Raw genomic sequence first — 19,545 nt, 5'->3', positions numbered from 1 at the left:
TAGGGAAATGGTAACTATCAAATGGCAGAGGGAAGATAGATATCACATGACTCCAGATATGATGCTTTGAGAACACATCACTTATGAAATATTGAAGCTGAAAATTTATTACCTGAAGCCAGTCATGAGGAAACAGCAGGGAAATCCAGATTGAGGGATATTCAATAAAATAACTGACCTGAATTAAAAAATGTTAAGTAAAAGTATTATGTCAATGTAAATTTTCCTGAATTTGATAACTATGCAGTAGTTATAGAAAAGAATATCCTAGTTACTAGGAAATATTGATATTAAGGGATAAAGAGCATGCTATATGCAATCTACTCTGAAAAGGTTTAGAAAAAATAATACAAACATGTAGCAAAATGTTAAAATTTTGTGAATCTGGATTAAGGATATAAGGAGCTCTGTAGTGATCTTGTAGCTTTTCTATAAGTTTGAAGTTACTTCAAAGTAAAATTTAAAAAATCAAAACTATAATCTTCTAACATTCAGTGCTATCTCCAAGAGCTAAATTTCAGATATTAATTAAATAGACGCATGGCATTAGTTACGTCCTTTGAAAAATTGATAATGAATTACTACTTTAATCGTTAGGGCCTCTGGCACTTACATAAACTGAGGTAATTTACAATTTCCCAAGCCAAATTTGGAACTGATTTCATTCTCCTATTTTTGCCATTGTTTCTTCAGTAAGCTCTGCTTGGTTGTATTTTTGTTTTTACTCTGAACCTTATCTCATAAAATCATCTTTTATAATGTGTCGAATACAGTGTACTTGGAATGAGATCTGTTTCTGACCTTTATTGCCTAGGACTATGAGAGGCTTTTTCCCTGATACCAAATACGTGGTGTCTTTTATTTTCCAACACCAGTTGGGTGGGTGTCCACCAATTCAATCTTGTTCTGACACTATCAGGAGTTAGCGTAGACCCTACAGGTCAAGGGCTCAGTGTCATAAGACTGCCCCAACCTGTACTTCTTACCCACTAGCTAGAGACTGGGGATTTCAACACCTCTTTTCCTCACGTTTGGTAATTTGCTACAATGACTTACAGAACTCAGGAAAACACTTTACTTACCATTGCTGGTTTATTATAAAGGGTACACTCAGGAACAGCCAAATGGAGAGATGTATAGGACAAGCAAAGTAGGAGAAGAGCCATGGAGCTTCCATACCCTCTCCAGGCATGCCATCCTCACACCTCAATGTGTTCACCACCCTGGAAGCTCCCTGAGCCTTGTCATTGTGGGTTTTTATGGATGTTTCATTGTATAGTTGTGATTGATAGTTCATTAGCCATTGGTGATTGACAGTCTCCAACCTATCCCCTTCCTTAGAGGTAGATGGGGCATAGCTGAAAGTTCCAGCCCTCTAAGAACATGGTTGGTTCCTCTGGCAGCCAGTCCACATCCTCTAGGGCCCACTAGAGCCACCTCATTATGGAAGGAGCTCATTGTGAATAACCAAGGCACTCCTGTCACTTAGGAAATTCCAAGGGTTTTAGGAGGTCTATGCTGGGAACCTAGGGGCAAAGACCAAATATGTATTTCTTATACTACTAATACTGTAACAATAGAAGAATTGAAAGTTGGAAAAACTATAATATTCCATTGAGCTGCCCCCTTTTTTGTGTAGATGGTCTGAGAAATGTGTAGAGTGTTTGGTAAACTTTAAAATTGAGATAAGTGTTTTTACTAGACTAGAAATGGTGTTAATCATCTTTACTGTTCTTTTTTAATATTGATATTTGATCCTGTTCTTTTTTGATACTGACCTTTCAGGTTATCTTGACTCTTACTCAAACTATTCTTCAAATAAACTTGTTTGTGAAGCTTTTGCTTTCACAGACTTAATTTGGATATTAAAGATTTAATTTGATTTAATATGTGATCGGCCTTTCAGACAGCCTTACATAGTTGGTGCTCAATTGATACTCATTGGTTGATTTCAATAGGAATAATTAGATGCTGCAATAATAAGTGGACATTATGATGTGGTTGTGAAGAACTTTTTAGCTTGGGAATCAAACAGATCTAGATTCAAATCCCAGCTCTTCCTCTTACTAGCTTGTGATTTGGGGCATATAAGTGACTTAACCTCTCTAACCTGTTTATAATTCAAGAGCATATTTTGTTCTGCTGAGACAACTTTTTAAATTGAGTGTTTAGATTGAGGAATGGGAAGCTTGATAATCATGGTTGACTGGCTATACTTGAAATGCAAGCTTTGTTTCTGTAGACACAAAGTGATTTTAAATTGAAGAGCAAGCAGTTGCCATTTGGGCCCTAGCCAAAACTATAACTAATGTAGGTGAAGTTGTTCTTTTCCATCTTTCTTCTTTACTTTTTCATCTCACACACTGAATACTTGTTTCAAAACTAATTCACCTTTCCTGAGTACCAAACAACTGAACTGTGTCTCACTTTCCACTCTCTAAGCTGAACTTCTGTTCTCTTAGTAGGGTTGATTTTTAGGAAGTTTAGAGAAAACCAACCAAGTGTTGATCTTAGTAACTTATGGTAATTCATGACTAGCTAATAGAATTGATCTTTATTTACATTTTAGAAGATTTGTTTTTTAAAATCAAATATATCTTTCGAAAAATATTCATGAGAGGGGAGTGTACTCAAGCAAAGCACTAAAGTGAATGGTTAGGATTTTCCTAGTGCTGACAGGCTTACAGACCTCCAAAGTCTGAGGGATTAGTGTTGGTTTGAAAAGTTTTCAGTCCTATCCTTGATGTATGGAGGCAGTTGTAGCATAGTTTAGAGCTCAGTCTTTCGAGTTAATGCATGCAGACCTGGGTTCAGATTCCCGCTTTGCTACTTAAATGACTGCGATATTATTCAAGTTACTTAATGTCTTCAAACCTCAGCTTCCTCATGTGTAAAAAATCACAAAAGTACTACTTGACAGACTTGTGAGGATTATACAAAATTGCATTGTAAAAGTGCTTGGCACATAATAGGCATTCACTGTATGTAAGCTATTAGCATTGTTATTCTGTCAGATGGAATGTGTATTCTGTTTTTATTGGGTGGAGTGTTCTGTAAATGTCACATAGGTCAAGTTGGTTGATAGTATTGTTTAAGTACTCTTTTCTTTACTGACTTTTTTTATCACCTGTTCTATCAGCTACTGAGAGAGGAGTATTGGAATCTACCACTTGTGGATTTGTTTCTCCTTTTGCTTCTATCAAATTTTGCTGTACATATTTTGAAGCTATGTTAATAGGTACATACACATTTAGGATTGCCATATCTTCTTGAAGAATTAACTCCCTTTTCTTTATGCAATGGCCCTCTTTATCATTGGTAATATGGTCCATTTTCTGAAATTTACTTTGAGGTTGATGTTTTGATTGTTTGGATGATATAGCCTTTTCCTTTCATTAGTTTTTAACATATCTATATGTTTATATTTAAAGTGGATTTCTTACAGATAGTATATAGTGGGGTCTTTCTTTTAATCAAATCTGATGGTCTGTTTTAATTGGACTATTTAGACCAGTTATGTTTAATGTGATTTTTTTATTTTATTTTTATAAAACAGGGTTTAAACCCCGTCACCTTGCTCTTTGTTTTCTTTTGTCCTGTCTGGTTTTGGTTCCTTTTCTTCTCTTTTCTTGGCTTCTTTATGACTATGTCTTTATCTCCACAGCTGGCTTATTAGCCATACCTCTTTGTTTTGTTTTTGTTAGTGGTCGTTCTGGGGTTTACAAAATACATCTTTAGCTTAACCTAACCTTCAAATGGCATTATATACCACTTTACATATAAGAATCTTAAAACAGGATTCTTAAATTTCTTCCTCTTACCCTTTGTGCTGTTATTGTTCTGCATTTTACTTGGGTAGTTCTTTCTCTAATCTGGGGTAATTTCCTCACATGTATGTGCGATACTCAGTCAAAGACTCAAGGGAACCCCTCTGCAGATACCTGGCACTTTTCTGTGCAGCCTCCTCCTCCCCATAGAATTTGCATGGTAAATTTACCATGGTGTTTTACCAAAATTACCGTGGAATTTTACCATGCAAATTACAGCCACCTTAACCTCCCTGAACTCTTAAGTGCTGTTTCCTCAATTCAGCAAGTCTGCTGGGCTCTTTTGAGTGGTCTCTCCCTATGTCGCAGCCTAAAAACTTTCCCAGCAGTGAGCTATGAAACTCTTGGACTTACCATGTTTGTTTCCCTTCTTGTAGGGGTTAATCTGCTGTCTGTCTGTTGTCCAGTGTCTGAAAACCATTATTTCATACATTTGTCTGACCTTCTAGTTGTTATGGTAGTGGGGTTAACCTGATCCCTGGTATTCCATCATGACTAGAAGTGAAATTACAAGATTGAGTGAAGGACTAAATTCCAAGTATTTTAAAGAATATTTTCCTGGTCATACAGATGGCAACATAATCTTTGGTTTTCCATTTGGATAAACAATATTTCAGAAAAGATACTGCCATTTTTGTTTTGAATTAGATTGTAACTGATTCATTTATTTATGTGCTTAAAAAGATAGGTAGTACTTCCAAATATTAATAGCTGGAAAATAAAAAGTATACAGCCAAAACATTCCTTTCCTCTTTGTCTCTCACCCGTCTGGTTCCTAAGCACTACTACCATCCTTCCTCCTCATTCAGACAAGCTTTGTTACTAGTTTTTTTTGTATCTTTCTGTGCTTTTTGTTCTCATTTATAAATACATATAGTCGTATTTCAATCCCCTCGTTTTACATAAATGATAGTACAATACACACACCCTACTTTTTTTTAGCAATACATTTATGAGCTGTTTCCATATCAGTAAACATACTTTTATATTTTATAACTACATAGTATTTCATTTTATGGATTAAACCATAATTTAGTCCTTCAGTGGCGGCCAGTTGTTTCCAGCTATTACAAGTAATGCTAAAGTGAGTACCCTTATACTTATGTCATTTAGTATATATGCAATTATATCAGTAGAAAATTTCTGAGAAATAGAAATGTTGGGCCATAGAATTAATGTGTTTTTAATTTTGATGATTATTGCCAAATTGCCCTCCATTAAAGTTATATTATTTTACATTCCACCTGCGTAGTGTGAGAGTGCCTGTTTTCCCATATCCATATCAAAATCAAACTTCAGATTTTTGTGTGTAAATTTTTTTTTTTTTTTTTTTTGAGACAGAGTCTCACTTTGTTGCCTGGGCTAGAGTGAGTGCCGTGGCGTCAGCCTAGCTCACAGCAACCTCAATCTCCTGGGCTCAAGCAATCCTTCTGCCTTGGCCTCCTAAATAGCTGGGACTACAGGCATGCACCACCATGCCTGGCTAATTTTTTCTATATATATTAGTTGGCCAATTAGTTTTCTTTCTATTTATAGTAGAGACGGGGTCTCGCTCCTGCTCAGGCAGGTTTCGAACTCCTGACCTCAAGCAATCCGCCCGCCTCAGCCTCCCAGAGTGCTAGGATTACAGGTGTGAGCCACCGTGCCCGGCCGTGTGTAAATTTTTAAAATGGCATCTCATAGTAGTTTTAATTTGTGTATTTGTTATCATGAGTGAGATTGAGCATTTTTTTAATGTAAAGATCATCTACGTTTCCTTTCTGTGTAGTGTTGATGTGCTTTATACATTTTCCCATTAGACTGTTGGACTTTTTCCCCCTTCTCTGTCAGAACTCTTAGGGAGAGTTGCCCTTTGTGATTCGCTTGCAAACATTTTTTTCCAGTGTATTATCAACTTTTTTTTTTTTTTTTTTTTAGGAAGCAAATACACTGGGAAATATTATCAACTTTTGACTTAAAGTGTTTGCCCTACGTACAGTGGGTTTTTGTATGCTCTTTTCTTTTTGTTTGTTTGTTTCTTTTTTTTATTTCCTTTTTTTTGGAAACAGAGTCTCACTTTGTCGCCAGGGGCCAGAGTTCAGTGACATGGTAATTGCTCACTGCAATCTCAACTCAAGTGATCTTCCTTGCTCAGCCTCTTGAGTAGCTGGGACTACAGGTGTGTGCCACCATACCTGGCTAATTTTTTAAATTTTTGTAGAGACGGCCTCTCGCCATGTTGCCCAGGTCTCAAACTCCTGGCCTAAAGTGATCTTCTCATCTTGGCCTCCCAAAGTGCTAGGATTACAGGCCTGAGCCACCAAACCCAGCCTACTTTTTTCTTTTTTCTTTGTGATTAAATTCTTTTAGGGTTTCTAGATTTTGAATCGTATTTAGGAAGTCCTGATGATTTAAAAGATAGGCAAGTGCTTGATTTGGAGAGATAACTATAAAATGTAATTTTGTTCTGCTAATTAGTATTTTTAGTACAGTTTAGGAGAAAAATTGTGCTTTTGTTTTTATGTGAACGTAAGTCAAACATAAACATCACATTAGTTTAATAACCAGTTATGTAATAATAAGTGAGAAGTGAACTCTTTAGTTTGGCATAGTTAATATAATAGTATATTCTTTTAGGTAATTTACATGTGTTTATCTCACTTGAATAAACCAGTCACTTTAATAGGAATATTGCTTTTATCTTAGAACTTTATTACAACCTCATTATTACAATGTATTATATCTCTGGAATAAAATCGAGTTCAAGTCCTCAAGTTCAAAAAATAAGATTAATAAGGTTATAGGAAATTACTCTGAAAAAAGCATGGAATAAGTTGACTTTTAATATCTTTAAAAGATACTTTTAAAATTATCTTTATTTTGTATATAAAAGGACATTATGGGAGTATGAGGTACTTTAATTCCTTATAAATATTTGGTTAGAGAGCACAGTTCAAAATCAGGAGGCTTAGAATGTGATCAGAGACCCAGTGATAGTTCATACTTTCTGAAAGTACTGACTGTCTTACTACACCCATTTTCTTTTCAGTGTATTTATTTGAGCAGGGGAAAGAGCTGTATGTCCAACTGATTAGATGGTGTATTATTTGTTTCCATTTTCTCTCTAATGTATACTCTGTCATGTTCCTTGCTACTTTGGATGCATTCTTTTACTTTTACTAGTGTGACTATTAAACTGAATGGTGGGTAAATAACTGTGAGTCTTCACACAAACAAATTAGCCTTTGTCTTTTTGGCAAGTAAAACGGGATTTGAAAAAGTTGTCTAAAAGTTTTTTTTATAAGTCATCTAAAATTTTGTGCTTTTACTGATTGTAATTGTATTTGTTGACTATTTTTATAAACTCAGGCAGTCTTTGAGAAAGTTGTTAAAGATAGCTGTGCCATTTGAGTACTAATGATTAAATACAGAGATCAAAGCATGATATATTTTGGCTAAGAAAATACTAATAGAGCAACTTCTGTTTGACTAGGAATATCTTTTAGGACATGTAGTTTTTGTCTACTTGTAAAATAGATTAGGTTACTTTTAGGAAAGTTGTCCAAACATTTAAACATAAAATGATTTTAGTTTAACTTTGATTAAGCATAATGTAAATAATCTTAAGATAGATACTTAAAGTAATTCCATGCATGGATCTTTTATATGATGAAACTTATTATGTTTAATTTTCTCAGCAGAAATTCATGAAGCAAAAGCTCCCAGTCCTTCCATAAACCGGCAAACCAGCATTGAAACGGATAGAGTGTCTAAGGAGTTCATAGAATTTCTCAAGACCTTCCACAAGACAGGCCAAGAAATCTATAAACAGACCAAGCTGTTTTTGGAAGCAATGCATTACAAAAGGGTAGGTTGAGAATAATCAGTTACACACAGAGTTTTGGTTTTAGGAAAGGTTTTAGATGTAATACAGTGCAACTGTGTCATTTTACACCTAAGATAATTGAGACCAAGAGATGTGAAGTTAACTAAGAAAAGCCTCTGAACCAAGTTTAAACCTGACTCCCAGGCTAGTACTTTTCCACTGCAATTCAATGGTGTTTGGATCATCTTTACATGGAAATTCTGACATTGAAGCCACTTGAATTATGTACTTTAGTAATGAGGCTTTCTAATTTGTGACCTTGTAAATAGTATAAACTGCCATAGTAGACCTTTACCTCTGTGTAACAATTGTTAGACCAGTAGCAATAATTTTAGGTTCTTTTTTTGTTGTTGTTTTGTCTTATTTTTTGTATTTTGATTTTTAAATTTCCTCTTATTCTGTCAAAGAAGGGACAGATAGAATTTAGACATTGAAAGGGACCTTAGTTAGCAACCACCATGTTTGTCTCTCAAAATAAGTAGATGAGGAAGTTAAGAACTAAAGAAGATAACTGACTTGTCCAGTGTTACACAGCTAGATTTTTGCCAGTTTCAGAACTAGAAATTGTGACTTCCACCTGTGTCTTTAACCCATAATTTCTGTGGTGATAATTTACGAGACTGCCTATAAAGGAATTCATTTTGTAAATCAGGATTTATTTATTTATTTAGAGACAGAGTCTCAGAGTTTCGACTTTCAGGTAGAGTGCCGTGGCCTTATCGTAGCACGCCGCAACCTCAAACTCCTGAGCTCAAGCAATCATTCTGCCTCAGCCTCCTGAATAGCTGGGACTACAGGCGCACACCACAACGCCTGGCTAATTTTTCTATTCTTAGTAAAGATGGGGTATCACTCTTGCTAAGGCTGGTCTTGAACTCCTGAGCTCAAGCGATCCTCCCGCCCTGGCCTTCCAGAGTGCTAAGATCATAGGCGTGAGCCATTGTACCTGGCCAATCTGGATTAGTTCTGTTGTGACATTCTATAAGCATTAAATTCAGAATCATCTTTAAAAGTCTCTTCTATGATGTAAGAAAGCCTTAGAAAAGAAAATAGAATTAGAAACTATATCAAGGCATTTAACTGCTTAGCTATATTCTAGCTGTGGTCAGACATCACTGGGCTAATAAGCAGTGGACTACTGTCTTATTTTTAAGGTTGAGTGTGGTGGCTCATGCCTATAATCCTAGCATTCTGGGAGGCCGAGGTGGGAGGATTGTTTGAGCTCAGGAGTTCAAGACCAGCCTGAGCAAGAGTGAGACCCTGTCTTTACTAAAAAAAATAATAGAAGGCTGGGCGCGGTGGCTCACGCCTGTAATCCTAGCTCTCTGGGAGGCTGAGACGGGTGGATTGCTCGAGGTCAGGAGTTCGAAACCAGGCTGAGCAAGAGCGAGACCCCGTCTCTACTATAAATAGAAAGAAATTAATTGGCCAACTAATATATATAGAAAAAATTAGCTGGGCATGGCAGCGCATGCCTGTAGTCCCAGCTACTTGGGAGGCTGAGGCAGTAGGATCGCTTGAGCCCAGAAGATTGAGGTTGCTGTGAGCTAGGCTGATGCCAGGTCACTCACTCTAGCCTGGACAACAAAGTGAGACTCTGTCTCAAAAAAAAAAAAAAAAACAATAGAAAGAATAGGAAAATAGAATAATAGAAAGAAATTAGCTGGACAACCAAAATATATATATATATATATATATATATATATATATTGCATGAGCCCAAGAGTTTGATGTTTCCGTGAGCTTGGCTGATGCCACGACATTCTAGCCCGGTTAACAGAGTGAGACTCTGTCTCAAAATAATAATAATAATCATAATATTTTTAAAATATTGAATTCAGTTTGTAAAGGAGAAAAGAAGCCTTTCTGTTTTGCTCTTTATGAATGTAATTACTCTGTGTAAGTAAGCAGCTCTTTTTCTCTAGGTATTTGTGAGCAAATAGTAACATTCAGAGTTAAAGCAAGCCAGCTATCATTTTCTTTTGAGTTAGAAACAATGATAGGTTTCCTTAATAAGGAAAATGTCAGAGTTCATATGACATGAAACTTTTCATTTTTATCAGAAGTAAAAACTGAGGTTTTGTAGTTATTTATTCTTGAGCCCATAAGAAATGTTCACAGGATATCTATACTAAATTAGCATATATACTATAGTACATATAGCATATATACTGTATAATATTATATTTTAGAAAACTGCTCAACTTAGATTTGTTTGTTTTTCTTTTACTCAGAAGCATAATGTACTCTTGTTCTATAATAATTGAGCTGACTTTTTTTTTTTTTGAGACAGAGTCTTGCCTTGTTGCCCAGGCTAGAGTGGGTGCCGTGGCATCAGCCTAGCTCACCGCAACCTCAAACTCCTAGGCTCAAGCAATCCTACTGCTTCAGCCTCCCAAGTAGCTGGGACTACAGGCATGCACCACCATGACCAGCTGATTATTTCTATATATATTAGTTGGCCAATTAATTTTCTTTCTATTTATAGTAGAGATGGGGTCTTGCTCTTGGTCAGGCTGGTTTCCAACTCCTGACCTCAAGCAATCCGCCCGCCTCAGCCTCCCAGAGTGCTAGGATTACAGGGGTGAGCCACCACACCCTGCCTAGCTGACTTTTTAATTAGTGCTAAAGTAAAGAAATAATTAACTGGTGGAGATACCACCAAGCCTAACTGTTTTCAAGATATCAGTAGTTGATACCAGAGACATGGATATGGCCTAAGATTCTTTGAGCCACTGTGCAACCTATACCTCATATTGAACAGGTGTTTTTTCAGTGTTCATAGGGAATGTCCCTAGGAAAGCCATTTTGGGGTTCAAATAAATAAATAAATAAACACTTTTTATGCCTGAACTAACCAAACCTAAGTAACTTCAACTCACTAATCTCATAAATTTCTTGATAGAATTGATTTAAGTACAATTTGGGGCAGTTTCTGTGAAGTTGTGAAGTATATAGTAGTATAAAGTGCACTTTGTACTCAATTTATCAAAGCTGCTCAAAAACCTTAACTTAATGTTATTCTCACCAAGTAAGCTTTTTAGATCTTATTTTAAGGGCCTACTCAGTATGAAAATTCATTCATTTTCTGTTTTAAACTGCTCCACTCACATTGCCATAAACTGATAATTCTTCCTACTACATCCCATACTATTACTCTTCCTCAAATTTCTGAGGTCCGGGACAGTGAACCATTCTTGCCCACATCTTTTCCCACATCTTTCCTGTTTTCTCCAATCCTGGTATATGCCAGTGGTGAGCAGCCTTTTCTGCACATGGGTCAAGTCTAGACGATTAGGTGTTTTCAGAGCTGCATTAAATGTTTTTTTAGCCATTTTATCTTTATCAGGAAACACTTTATACTTAGACTTTTTTGTTTTTTCAGTTTCATCATCTCCCAAGAGTATTCTTTTGGCCTCAGCACTTAAATAATGCATACGGACTGCAGTGTCGAACTATAATGCTTTACCGTTCAGCAAATGTTGTGTGCTATTACTTTTCTGAAGGTTATTTATTTTGCTCTTTTTTCTTTTTAACTAATCTTATTAGCTAATGTTAAAATAGGTATAGTCTTATAGTACCTCTTCATATTCTTTTTTTTTTTATCTATTTATTTTTTTTGAGACAGAGTCTCGCTCTGTTGCCCAGGCTAGAGTGCTGTGGCATCAGCCTAGCTTACAGCAAACTCAAATTCCTGGGCTCAAGCAATCCTCCTGCCTCAGCCTCCCGAAGTAGCTGGGACTACAGGTGTGCCCCACTATACCCAGCTAATTTTTTCTATTTTTAGTAGAAATGGGGTCTTGCTTAGGCTGGTCTTGAACTCCTGAGCTCAAGCAATCCTCCAGCCCCAGCCTCCCAGAATGCTAGGATTACAGGTGTGAACCCTTGTTCCCGGTTTCTTTTTATATTCTTCAAAACAAGAAATATTTCCCTTGCAAGTGAGACAGGCAGCTTTGTCATTATGTAAAATCCATTTATGTTGAACATACAGTTGTCATCAGCTATTTTTCTCTTAAAAATCAACATAGCAATAATTTAAATTTTTATTATTTCAAAATATTAATTAAGGGGGTAGTGTTTTTGTTACAAGGATATCTTGTACAATACTTCAGTCAGGGCTTTTGGTGTGCCCTTCACTAGAATAGTGTTCATTGTATCCAATAGGTAAATTTTTATCCTCCACACACCCTCCCGAAGTCCTCCCTTCTTGGTTTCTAATGTCCTTTATGTTGTTTTGGGCCCATGTGTACCCATCTATTAGCTCCTACTTATTAGTGAGAACATATGGTGTTTGGTTTTCCACTTCTGAGTTAGGATAATGGTCTCCAGTTCCCTCCACGTTGCTGAAGATAACATCATTTCGTTCATTTTTATGGCTGAATAGTACTCCATGGTGTGTGTGTGTATATGCATGTATGTGTATATGCATGTATGCATTAATGTACTCATGAATTGAAGAGCACTTTGGTTGATTATACATTTTTGTAATTGTGAATTGTGCTGTGATAGACATTTGAGTGCAAGTGTCTTTTTGATAAAATGACTTCATTTCCTTTGGGTAGATACTCAGCAGTGGGCTTGCTGGATCAAATGCCTAGGCAAAGAATTTATGACTGAGACCCCAAAGGCAAATATTGCAACAACAAAAATAAATAAATGGGACTTAACTAAATTAAAAAGCTTCTGCATAGCAAAGGAAATAATCAACAAAGTCAATAGACAACCTACAGAATGGGAGAAAATGTTGGCAAACTATACATCCAGCAAAGGACTAATATCCAGAATCTACAAAGAACTCAAATTAAGAAAAAAGCCAAACAGCCCATCAAAAAGTGGACAAAATAAATGAAGTTCTTTTGAAAGAATGTAGACAAATGGCCAAAAATCATGAAAAAATGCTCAACATTATTAACTATCAAGGAAATGCAAATTAAAAGAATTTAAATTTTATTGAGAAAATGGAGGGGGGTTGTTGCAAGAGAAATGTGCTAATTTCATGTTATTTCACCTTGTGCTTATTTCATGTTATTTTCCTGGACAGTCATTCTCTGAAAATCTGGTATTGTGTTATACAGACTTAAAACTTTTTCTGATATTAACACTTGTGAAAAAACTTTTTCCATACCTGGATGAGGAGACAAAGTATCATAGTTTAAGATATGGCACCATCTTCATTCACCATCTGTTCCTCAGAATGAATAGAAAGTTAAATGCCCTTCTTTACTTTAAAGTGACCCCCTTATTCTAAACTATATGTTTATGCGAGGAGTAGTTTTCCCTGCTATGTAATTACTGTTAGAAAAACAGAAGTATGTATTCAAAACAGAGAAACTGTAATCAGCACAATAGGCTTTAATTAAGGTGAGAAAATCAGGGTGAAAAGTAACCCAGGACCCAATTTTAAAATTAGAAGCAGCAAGGATGAGCAGTCAGATAAGAACAATGGGAAACCATCTGAGCTGGTGGAATGTATAACTCGCAGGAAACAACAGTAGATAAAAGACTGATTTGAGAGCTATGTTGAATGTGATGAATGAATAAAAATAATAAAAAACATGTCACAGAAAAATGTACAAATATGAGAGAAAACTGAAAACATTAAGAGGCAGCCCTAATGGCTCAGTGCGTGAGGCTGGTGCAATGCTGTCTCCTGGCTCAGTGTTGTTTCTCAGGCCCTCTCCTTCCTTGGTTGTTTTGTGCTTGACAACAAAAGAACAATTGCCAGAACTTGGAACAGGACATGGATCAAAATGAAGCAGAAGACAGACAAGACACTCAGTAGCCAGGTTAGAAAAGCAGCCAACATAGGCAATGGGAGAATATGAGTGCACTTTGGCAGATCCTGAGAGCTTGTGGCAGAGCAGCCAAAAGTTGATGGAGGAGGAAGATTTATATGGCATTAAGGGATTCTGCAGGGACTCTTAGAGGGTGCAGACATTTTGAAGAAGGCAGCACAGTGTGTTCCAAAAGAAGAAATTAAAGGGCAATAACCCTCACCCAAAGAACCTCTGTAAGAGTCCTATAATGAGTGAACTCCAGAAGATATTCAGAAAGCACAGCCAAGCTGAACCCTATCAAAGCCAAGTTCGACCCTTCTGAGCACAAAATCTTGTTGCACATGCTAGTTGAGGGAGAATAGCTGGGCACAGTGGTTCCAGCCAACAAGGTGAGGTAAAAGCTGCATGGGTGCCCTGTGAAACCCACCCTCGTGAGGATGGTAAAGGAAGCTTAGCTGCCTCTTACAAGATTTTAATTTTTTTTCTTAAATCACTTGCCCATCTTTTCTCATCTATGAATACTTTAGACCTTTCCCCAAATCTTGTTGGAAAGCTTCAGTAACTAACCAGTGGCTAAAGAGAAAATTAAGTCGGTTGCATGGTTGGATTAATGAACTCTTAACTTGGGAGTCTGTTCCCTGATTTTTGGCACCACATGTTTAACAGTTCCACATACTTAGGGAAGAGAGCCAACTGGACATTACGGGACCTCTAGAGTATCATGAATAATGCTCCGTCTGCTCAAACTCTAGTGACATCAAAATATTTTAAATGAATTAAACAACTTCAGAAATTCTGCTGCATGGCTACCTGGATGCTCCTGCCTGCACTGTGTGTCCTTGTGCCGCTCATTGTAGCATGCAAGTCATTGGAATACTTAGTCCACTGCATATTTTATTCAATAAAGGAAAGGCAAGAGCTGAAACGTTTTTCTTGCTAAAAATTTTTTATGATGACCTTTGTGAAGAACATGGGAGTTCATTAGTCACAAAAACACTAAAAATGATCGACTTCTGGCTTTTTTTTGAGATATAAAATGAACCTATGTACTTTAACAGTTCTCAGCACCTTTATTTTGCCAGTAATTGAATTTAACAAAAATCAATGATCTTTGCCCTGTTTTATTCATCTAAATGTAGAAATGTTTAAATCTATATTTAACTAGTTGCTAGTGACCTCAAGGTATATTCCATGGTGAGATGGACTTTCTCAAAATGTGAGGACTGCATGCTTGGTATACTTAAATGTTAATGTTTAAATTTTAGTTAAGAGGATTAAAGCCCTAATACATGTACTTTCCTAAAAAAATTATTGAAGGTAGCAGAAATTAGTAATACAAAAAAATGGACATCAAAGCTAAAACCTAAATAGATTAAACAGTTAAGAATAGTATAGACATGGCCCGGCGCCATGGCTCACGCCTGTAATCCTAACACTCTGGGAGGCCAAGGCGGGTGGATTGCTCAAGGTCAGGAGTTCAAAACCAGCCTAAGCAAGAGGGAGACCCTGTCTCTACTATAAATAGAAAGAAATTAATTGGCCAACTAATATATATAGAAAAAATGAGCTGGGCATGGTGGTGCATGCCTGTAGTCCCAGCTACTCGGGAGGCTGAGGCAGTAGGATTGCTTGAGCCCAGGAGTTTGAGGTTGCTGTGAGCTAGGCTGATGCCACGGCACTCACTGTAGCCTGGGCAACAAAGCAAGACTCTGTCTCAAAAAAAAGAGTAGTACAGACAAAATTTACAACCCTAACACCTTAACAACAACAACAGCAAAAACCTTAATGAACCCAGAAAACAGATCATGAAGATCCAAATTCTAATGAGAAGAGCCCAGGTGAAATACATAGAAAACATAGATAAAGAAATATTCAAAAGTTTTCTAAACTGGAACTGGAAAAAAGACTGATTCAGCCAGACAGTCAAGAAAGTGTACAGGGTACCTCTCAGCATTAATATTCAAAGAAAGACACTTATCAGTGTTTTAAACTACAAAGAAAAAAAATTTTTTAGGAAAAACAAAATGCCTACCTAGACTCAAACATTATAGAAAAGAAGACCCCAGACAATGGTTAAAGAGTACTTGAGGAAAAAGGTTTATTTACACTGCTGGACTATGTTCTTTTTCTTGGAAAACTTTGAAAAACCTTTTGGAATTTTGTAGAACCTAAAAGAACTTAGCAACACAAACTTGCTATCACTTAGCTCCTTTGGGAAGAACTGGGAAAGGACCTGAGAGTTAACGTACTTGCAAGCTAACAAGTTAACCTGTCAAGTTTCATGAATATTGGCAGAAGACATTAGTCTCCTGGGTCAGAGACAAAGGGCAGTTTATTTTATTTTATTTATTTATTTTTTGAGACAGAGTCTTGCTTTATTGCCCAGGCTACAGTGAGTGCCGTGGCATCAGCCTAGCTCACAGCAACCTCAAACTCCTGGGCTCAAGCAGTCCTGCTGCCTCAGCCTCCCGAGTAGCTAGGACTACAGCCATGCATCACCATGCCTGGCTCATTTTTTTCTATATATATTAGTTGGCCAATTAATTTCCTTCTATCTATAGTAGAGACGGGGTTTGGCTCTTGCTCAGGCTGGTTTCGAACTCCTGACCTCAAGCAATCCTCCTGCCTCAGCCTCCCAGAGTGCTAGGATTACAGGCGTGAGCCACCGCCCAAAGGGCAGTTTATTAAGCATTAGCAAGAGCCAGAGTATCAGCATTTGCACTAATTGCCTGAGTATCCGCCTCCACAGGCTGTTGGAGGATTGGAAAGTAATAAAGGTAATCTGGACAGAGAAAATAATTTAACAGTGCTAGAGAGGCCAGAACATGAAAAGCAGATTCTCACAACATTAGGAAAACCAGCAGGTCAGAGGGAAGGAGGGGGAACTGTTTTGCACCAACTGTACCGTCAGCAGACAGTTGACAGAGATCATTATCTAAGATGATCAGTTTGACCGTGGTATTGAAATGGATTAAAAAGGGAGAAAGATCAAAGGTTGGGTGAGTAGCAAACTCCAGGTGAGAGGTAAAAGGGCCCACACAGGAAAGGGTAAGTGGGAAGGACACTGTGGAGGCAGAGAGGTGTGGCTTGGGGATGGCACCTGTCCTGCGTGTGCCACCACGCTTTCAGATTTAAGCCAGAGGCTCAGACTGCTGCACACTTCGACAGGGCTTTCTTGACACTTGGCAGGGGATGTCCTTGGCCTGTGTAGGTGAAGTCTGTGAGAAACAGTCCTGTGGAATCTGTCCTGGGCCATATTCATGCCCTTCTGCCATGACATCTTTACAGGAACCCTTGGGAGAAATTTCTGATTTTGGTGTCATAATTTCTCCTGAAAAATTAGTTTGCTTTCATCTTTGAATGTTTTTACATAACAAAATTATGTAGCTATTTTCAGCTTAATGATGACTGCTAGAAAGTTTAGTTGGAAGGCCGGGCGCTGTGGCTCACGCCTGTAATCCTAGCTCTTGGGAGGCCGAGGCGGGCGGATTGCTCAAGGTCAGGAGTTCAAAACCAGCCTGAGCAAGAGCGAGACCCCGTCTCTACTATAAATAGAAAGAAATTAATTGGCCAACTGATATATATATATCAAAAATTAGCCGGGCATGGTGGCGCATGCCTGTAGTCCCAGCTACTCGGGAGGCTGAGGCAGGAGGATCGCTTGAGCCCAGGAGTTTGAGGTTGCTGTGAGCTAGTCTGACGCCACGGCACTCACTCTAGCCTGGAAAACAAAGTGAGACTCTGTCTCAAAAAAAAAAAAAAAAAAAAAAAAAAAGAAAGTTTAGTTGGAGACAAATATATGGTCTGACTCTTGACTAACTTATACACATCTTCAAGGAATACATTTTTGTGTTGTCATTCCTGGCTTTGCTTTAGGTCTCTCACCATGTGTTATTTTGATTTGTTTTTTGGAGACAGAGTCTCACTTTGTTGTCTGAGCTAGAGTGAGTGCCATGGCATCAACCTAGCTCAGAGCAACCTCAAACTCCTGGGCTCAAGCAATCCTTCTGCCTCAGTCTCCCAAGTAGCTGAGACTACAGGTGCCGGCCACCACATCCAGCTAATTTTTTGTTTCTATTTCAGTTGCCTAGCTAACTTTTTCTATTTTTAGGAGAGATGAGGGCTTGTTCTTGCTCAGGCTGGTCTCGAACTCCTGACCTCAAGCTATCCTCCCACCTGAACCACCCAGAGTGCTAGGATTACAGGCATGAGCCACCATGCCCCAGCCCTCTTACCATGTTTTGTTTTCTTTTTACTTATTTGTTCTTTTTATTTTCTAGTCTGTTCTGCTGAACTATATTTATCTTTTACAGAGACTTTAAATATTCTTTGGAAGAAAGTGGGAAATAAATATGCATATTATACCTAATAAAATCTGTAAAACCAAATAAAAATTATAAAGCCCAATGTTGTAAGAGCCATGGAGAAATAAGCACACACATGACTAATGCCAATGTCCATTGTAGTTTCTGAGGCTTGTGTCTGGCAATAGATACTTAGAGCTATAAAGTTGTTCATAATTATTAAACTATAAGTGACACTTTTGGAAATGTAACAAAAAGAAATAACCCAAAAGAAAACAGTCTTCACAAAATTGTTAGAGCTGCAGTACATAATAGTGAAAAATAAGGAACTAGTCCAAATGCACAGTGGTAGAGGCTAGTTAAGTAAATTGGTTAGTATTATATAATGGAATATTATAAAGCCACCAGAAATGATTAAGATGATTAGATAAATGGAAATGTATACAAATTATCACAACATGCTTTATATCTCTGTAAGACTATGTATATATAGTGAATGAATTAAAAGGTCATGAGATGTTGTAAATAACACTAATGGATAGGTTTTTCTCCCCTGCAGGATTAATATAATTTATAAGTACTTTTAGCCTTACTGCCAAGGCAAAGAGTAGATTTTGGAAACTTCTCAAAATTTAGACTATACTTACTTATGAACTTTCTTCAGCTACCAAGCGGCCTCTTTGTCTCTCTGTTTCAGGAGTTAAGCATCGAGGAACAGTCAGAATGTACTCAGGATTTTTACCAGAATGTGGCTGAAAGAATGCAGGCTCGTGGAAAAGGTAATACCTTGTTAGCCAGCCATTGCAAGATTGCTGGTAGTTACACAGGGACTGCATGGTCATTCTCTTAGCAATTTCTCTTTTTCTCTGATGGCCTCGCCAGTTTGTAAACTACTCCTATAAACTACTCCACTGACATTCCTGTAACTGGTCTCACACTCAGCAGTGCTTTTGAATACTACCATGTGTACCTTTCCAAGAGCAATTGGATGATTTATTGAGTAATGTTTAATAACTCCATTAGGGGTAGGGGTCAAGAGGATTAAAACCTCCTAGGAAGGCCGGGCGCGGTGGCTCACGCCTGTAATCCTAGCACTCTGGGAGGCCGAGGTGGGCGGATTGCTCAAGGTCAGGAGTTCAAAACCAGCCTGAGCGAGACCCCGTCTCTACCATAAAAATAGAAAGAAATTAATTGGCCAACTAATATATATAATATAAAAATCAGCCGGGCATGGTGGCGCATGCCTGTAGTCCCAGCTACTCGGGAGGCTGAGGCAGGAGGATCACTTGAGCCCAGGAGTTTGAGGTTGCTGTGAGCTAGGCTGACGCCACGGCACTCACTCTAGCCTAGGCAAGAAAGCGAGACTCTGTCTCAAAAACAAACAAACAAAAAAAACCTCCTAGGAGACTTTTTTAAATGAATTCCACGTCTTGGAATCACTATTTTGGTGAGTCATTGCAGTAAAAATATTGACATAGAGCTTTAGGTTTTTAGGGATTTGCCTTGAGTTCAACCCCCATTGGTGTTGGACTTTAGGATATACTTAGCACATGTGTGTGTCTTAGATATCTGCCCCAGATGTATGCGCCTCAGAGAGATCTCTAGGGTTTTATGGTAAACCTCAGAAAAATGAAAGGGTAAGTCTTGCCCGCATTTGTCAGTCTTGGGAATTTCAAATGCTTTTCTGACGTAGCAGCAGGGAGTAGCAGGAAGTGACATGCTAAGGTCTTCCCTCTTGGCAGGGTGTGCACCTGTGAGGTCCTGCCAAAGCA

The 19,545-nt window shown here is 37.8% G+C and overlaps 1 protein-coding gene across 4 annotated transcripts in view; it reads left to right on the top strand.

Moving 5' to 3' along the window:
• Positions 1–19,545, top strand: part of RABGEF1 (RAB guanine nucleotide exchange factor 1) — a 67,970-nt gene that overhangs the window by 33,638 nt on the left and 14,787 nt on the right. For 3 of the 4 annotated variants that reach the window (XM_020281345.2, XM_012764082.3, XM_075995391.1), the window contains 2 exons: positions 7,505–7,674; positions 18,471–18,552. In XM_020281345.2, coding sequence (XP_020136934.1) covers positions 7,505–7,674; positions 18,471–18,552 — 252 coding nt within the window. The remainder of the gene's footprint in view (positions 1–7,504; positions 7,675–18,470; positions 18,553–19,545) is intronic. The other variant, XM_020281346.2, reaches the window with a different exon arrangement.

The sequence above is a fragment of the Microcebus murinus genome, chromosome 19 (genome assembly GCF_040939455.1).
Source record: "Microcebus murinus isolate Inina chromosome 19, M.murinus_Inina_mat1.0, whole genome shotgun sequence".
Taxonomy (NCBI): domain Eukaryota; kingdom Metazoa; phylum Chordata; class Mammalia; order Primates; family Cheirogaleidae; genus Microcebus; species Microcebus murinus.
Note: the sequence above shows the minus strand (reverse complement) of the source record. Positions and strands in the feature narration are given on the sequence as shown.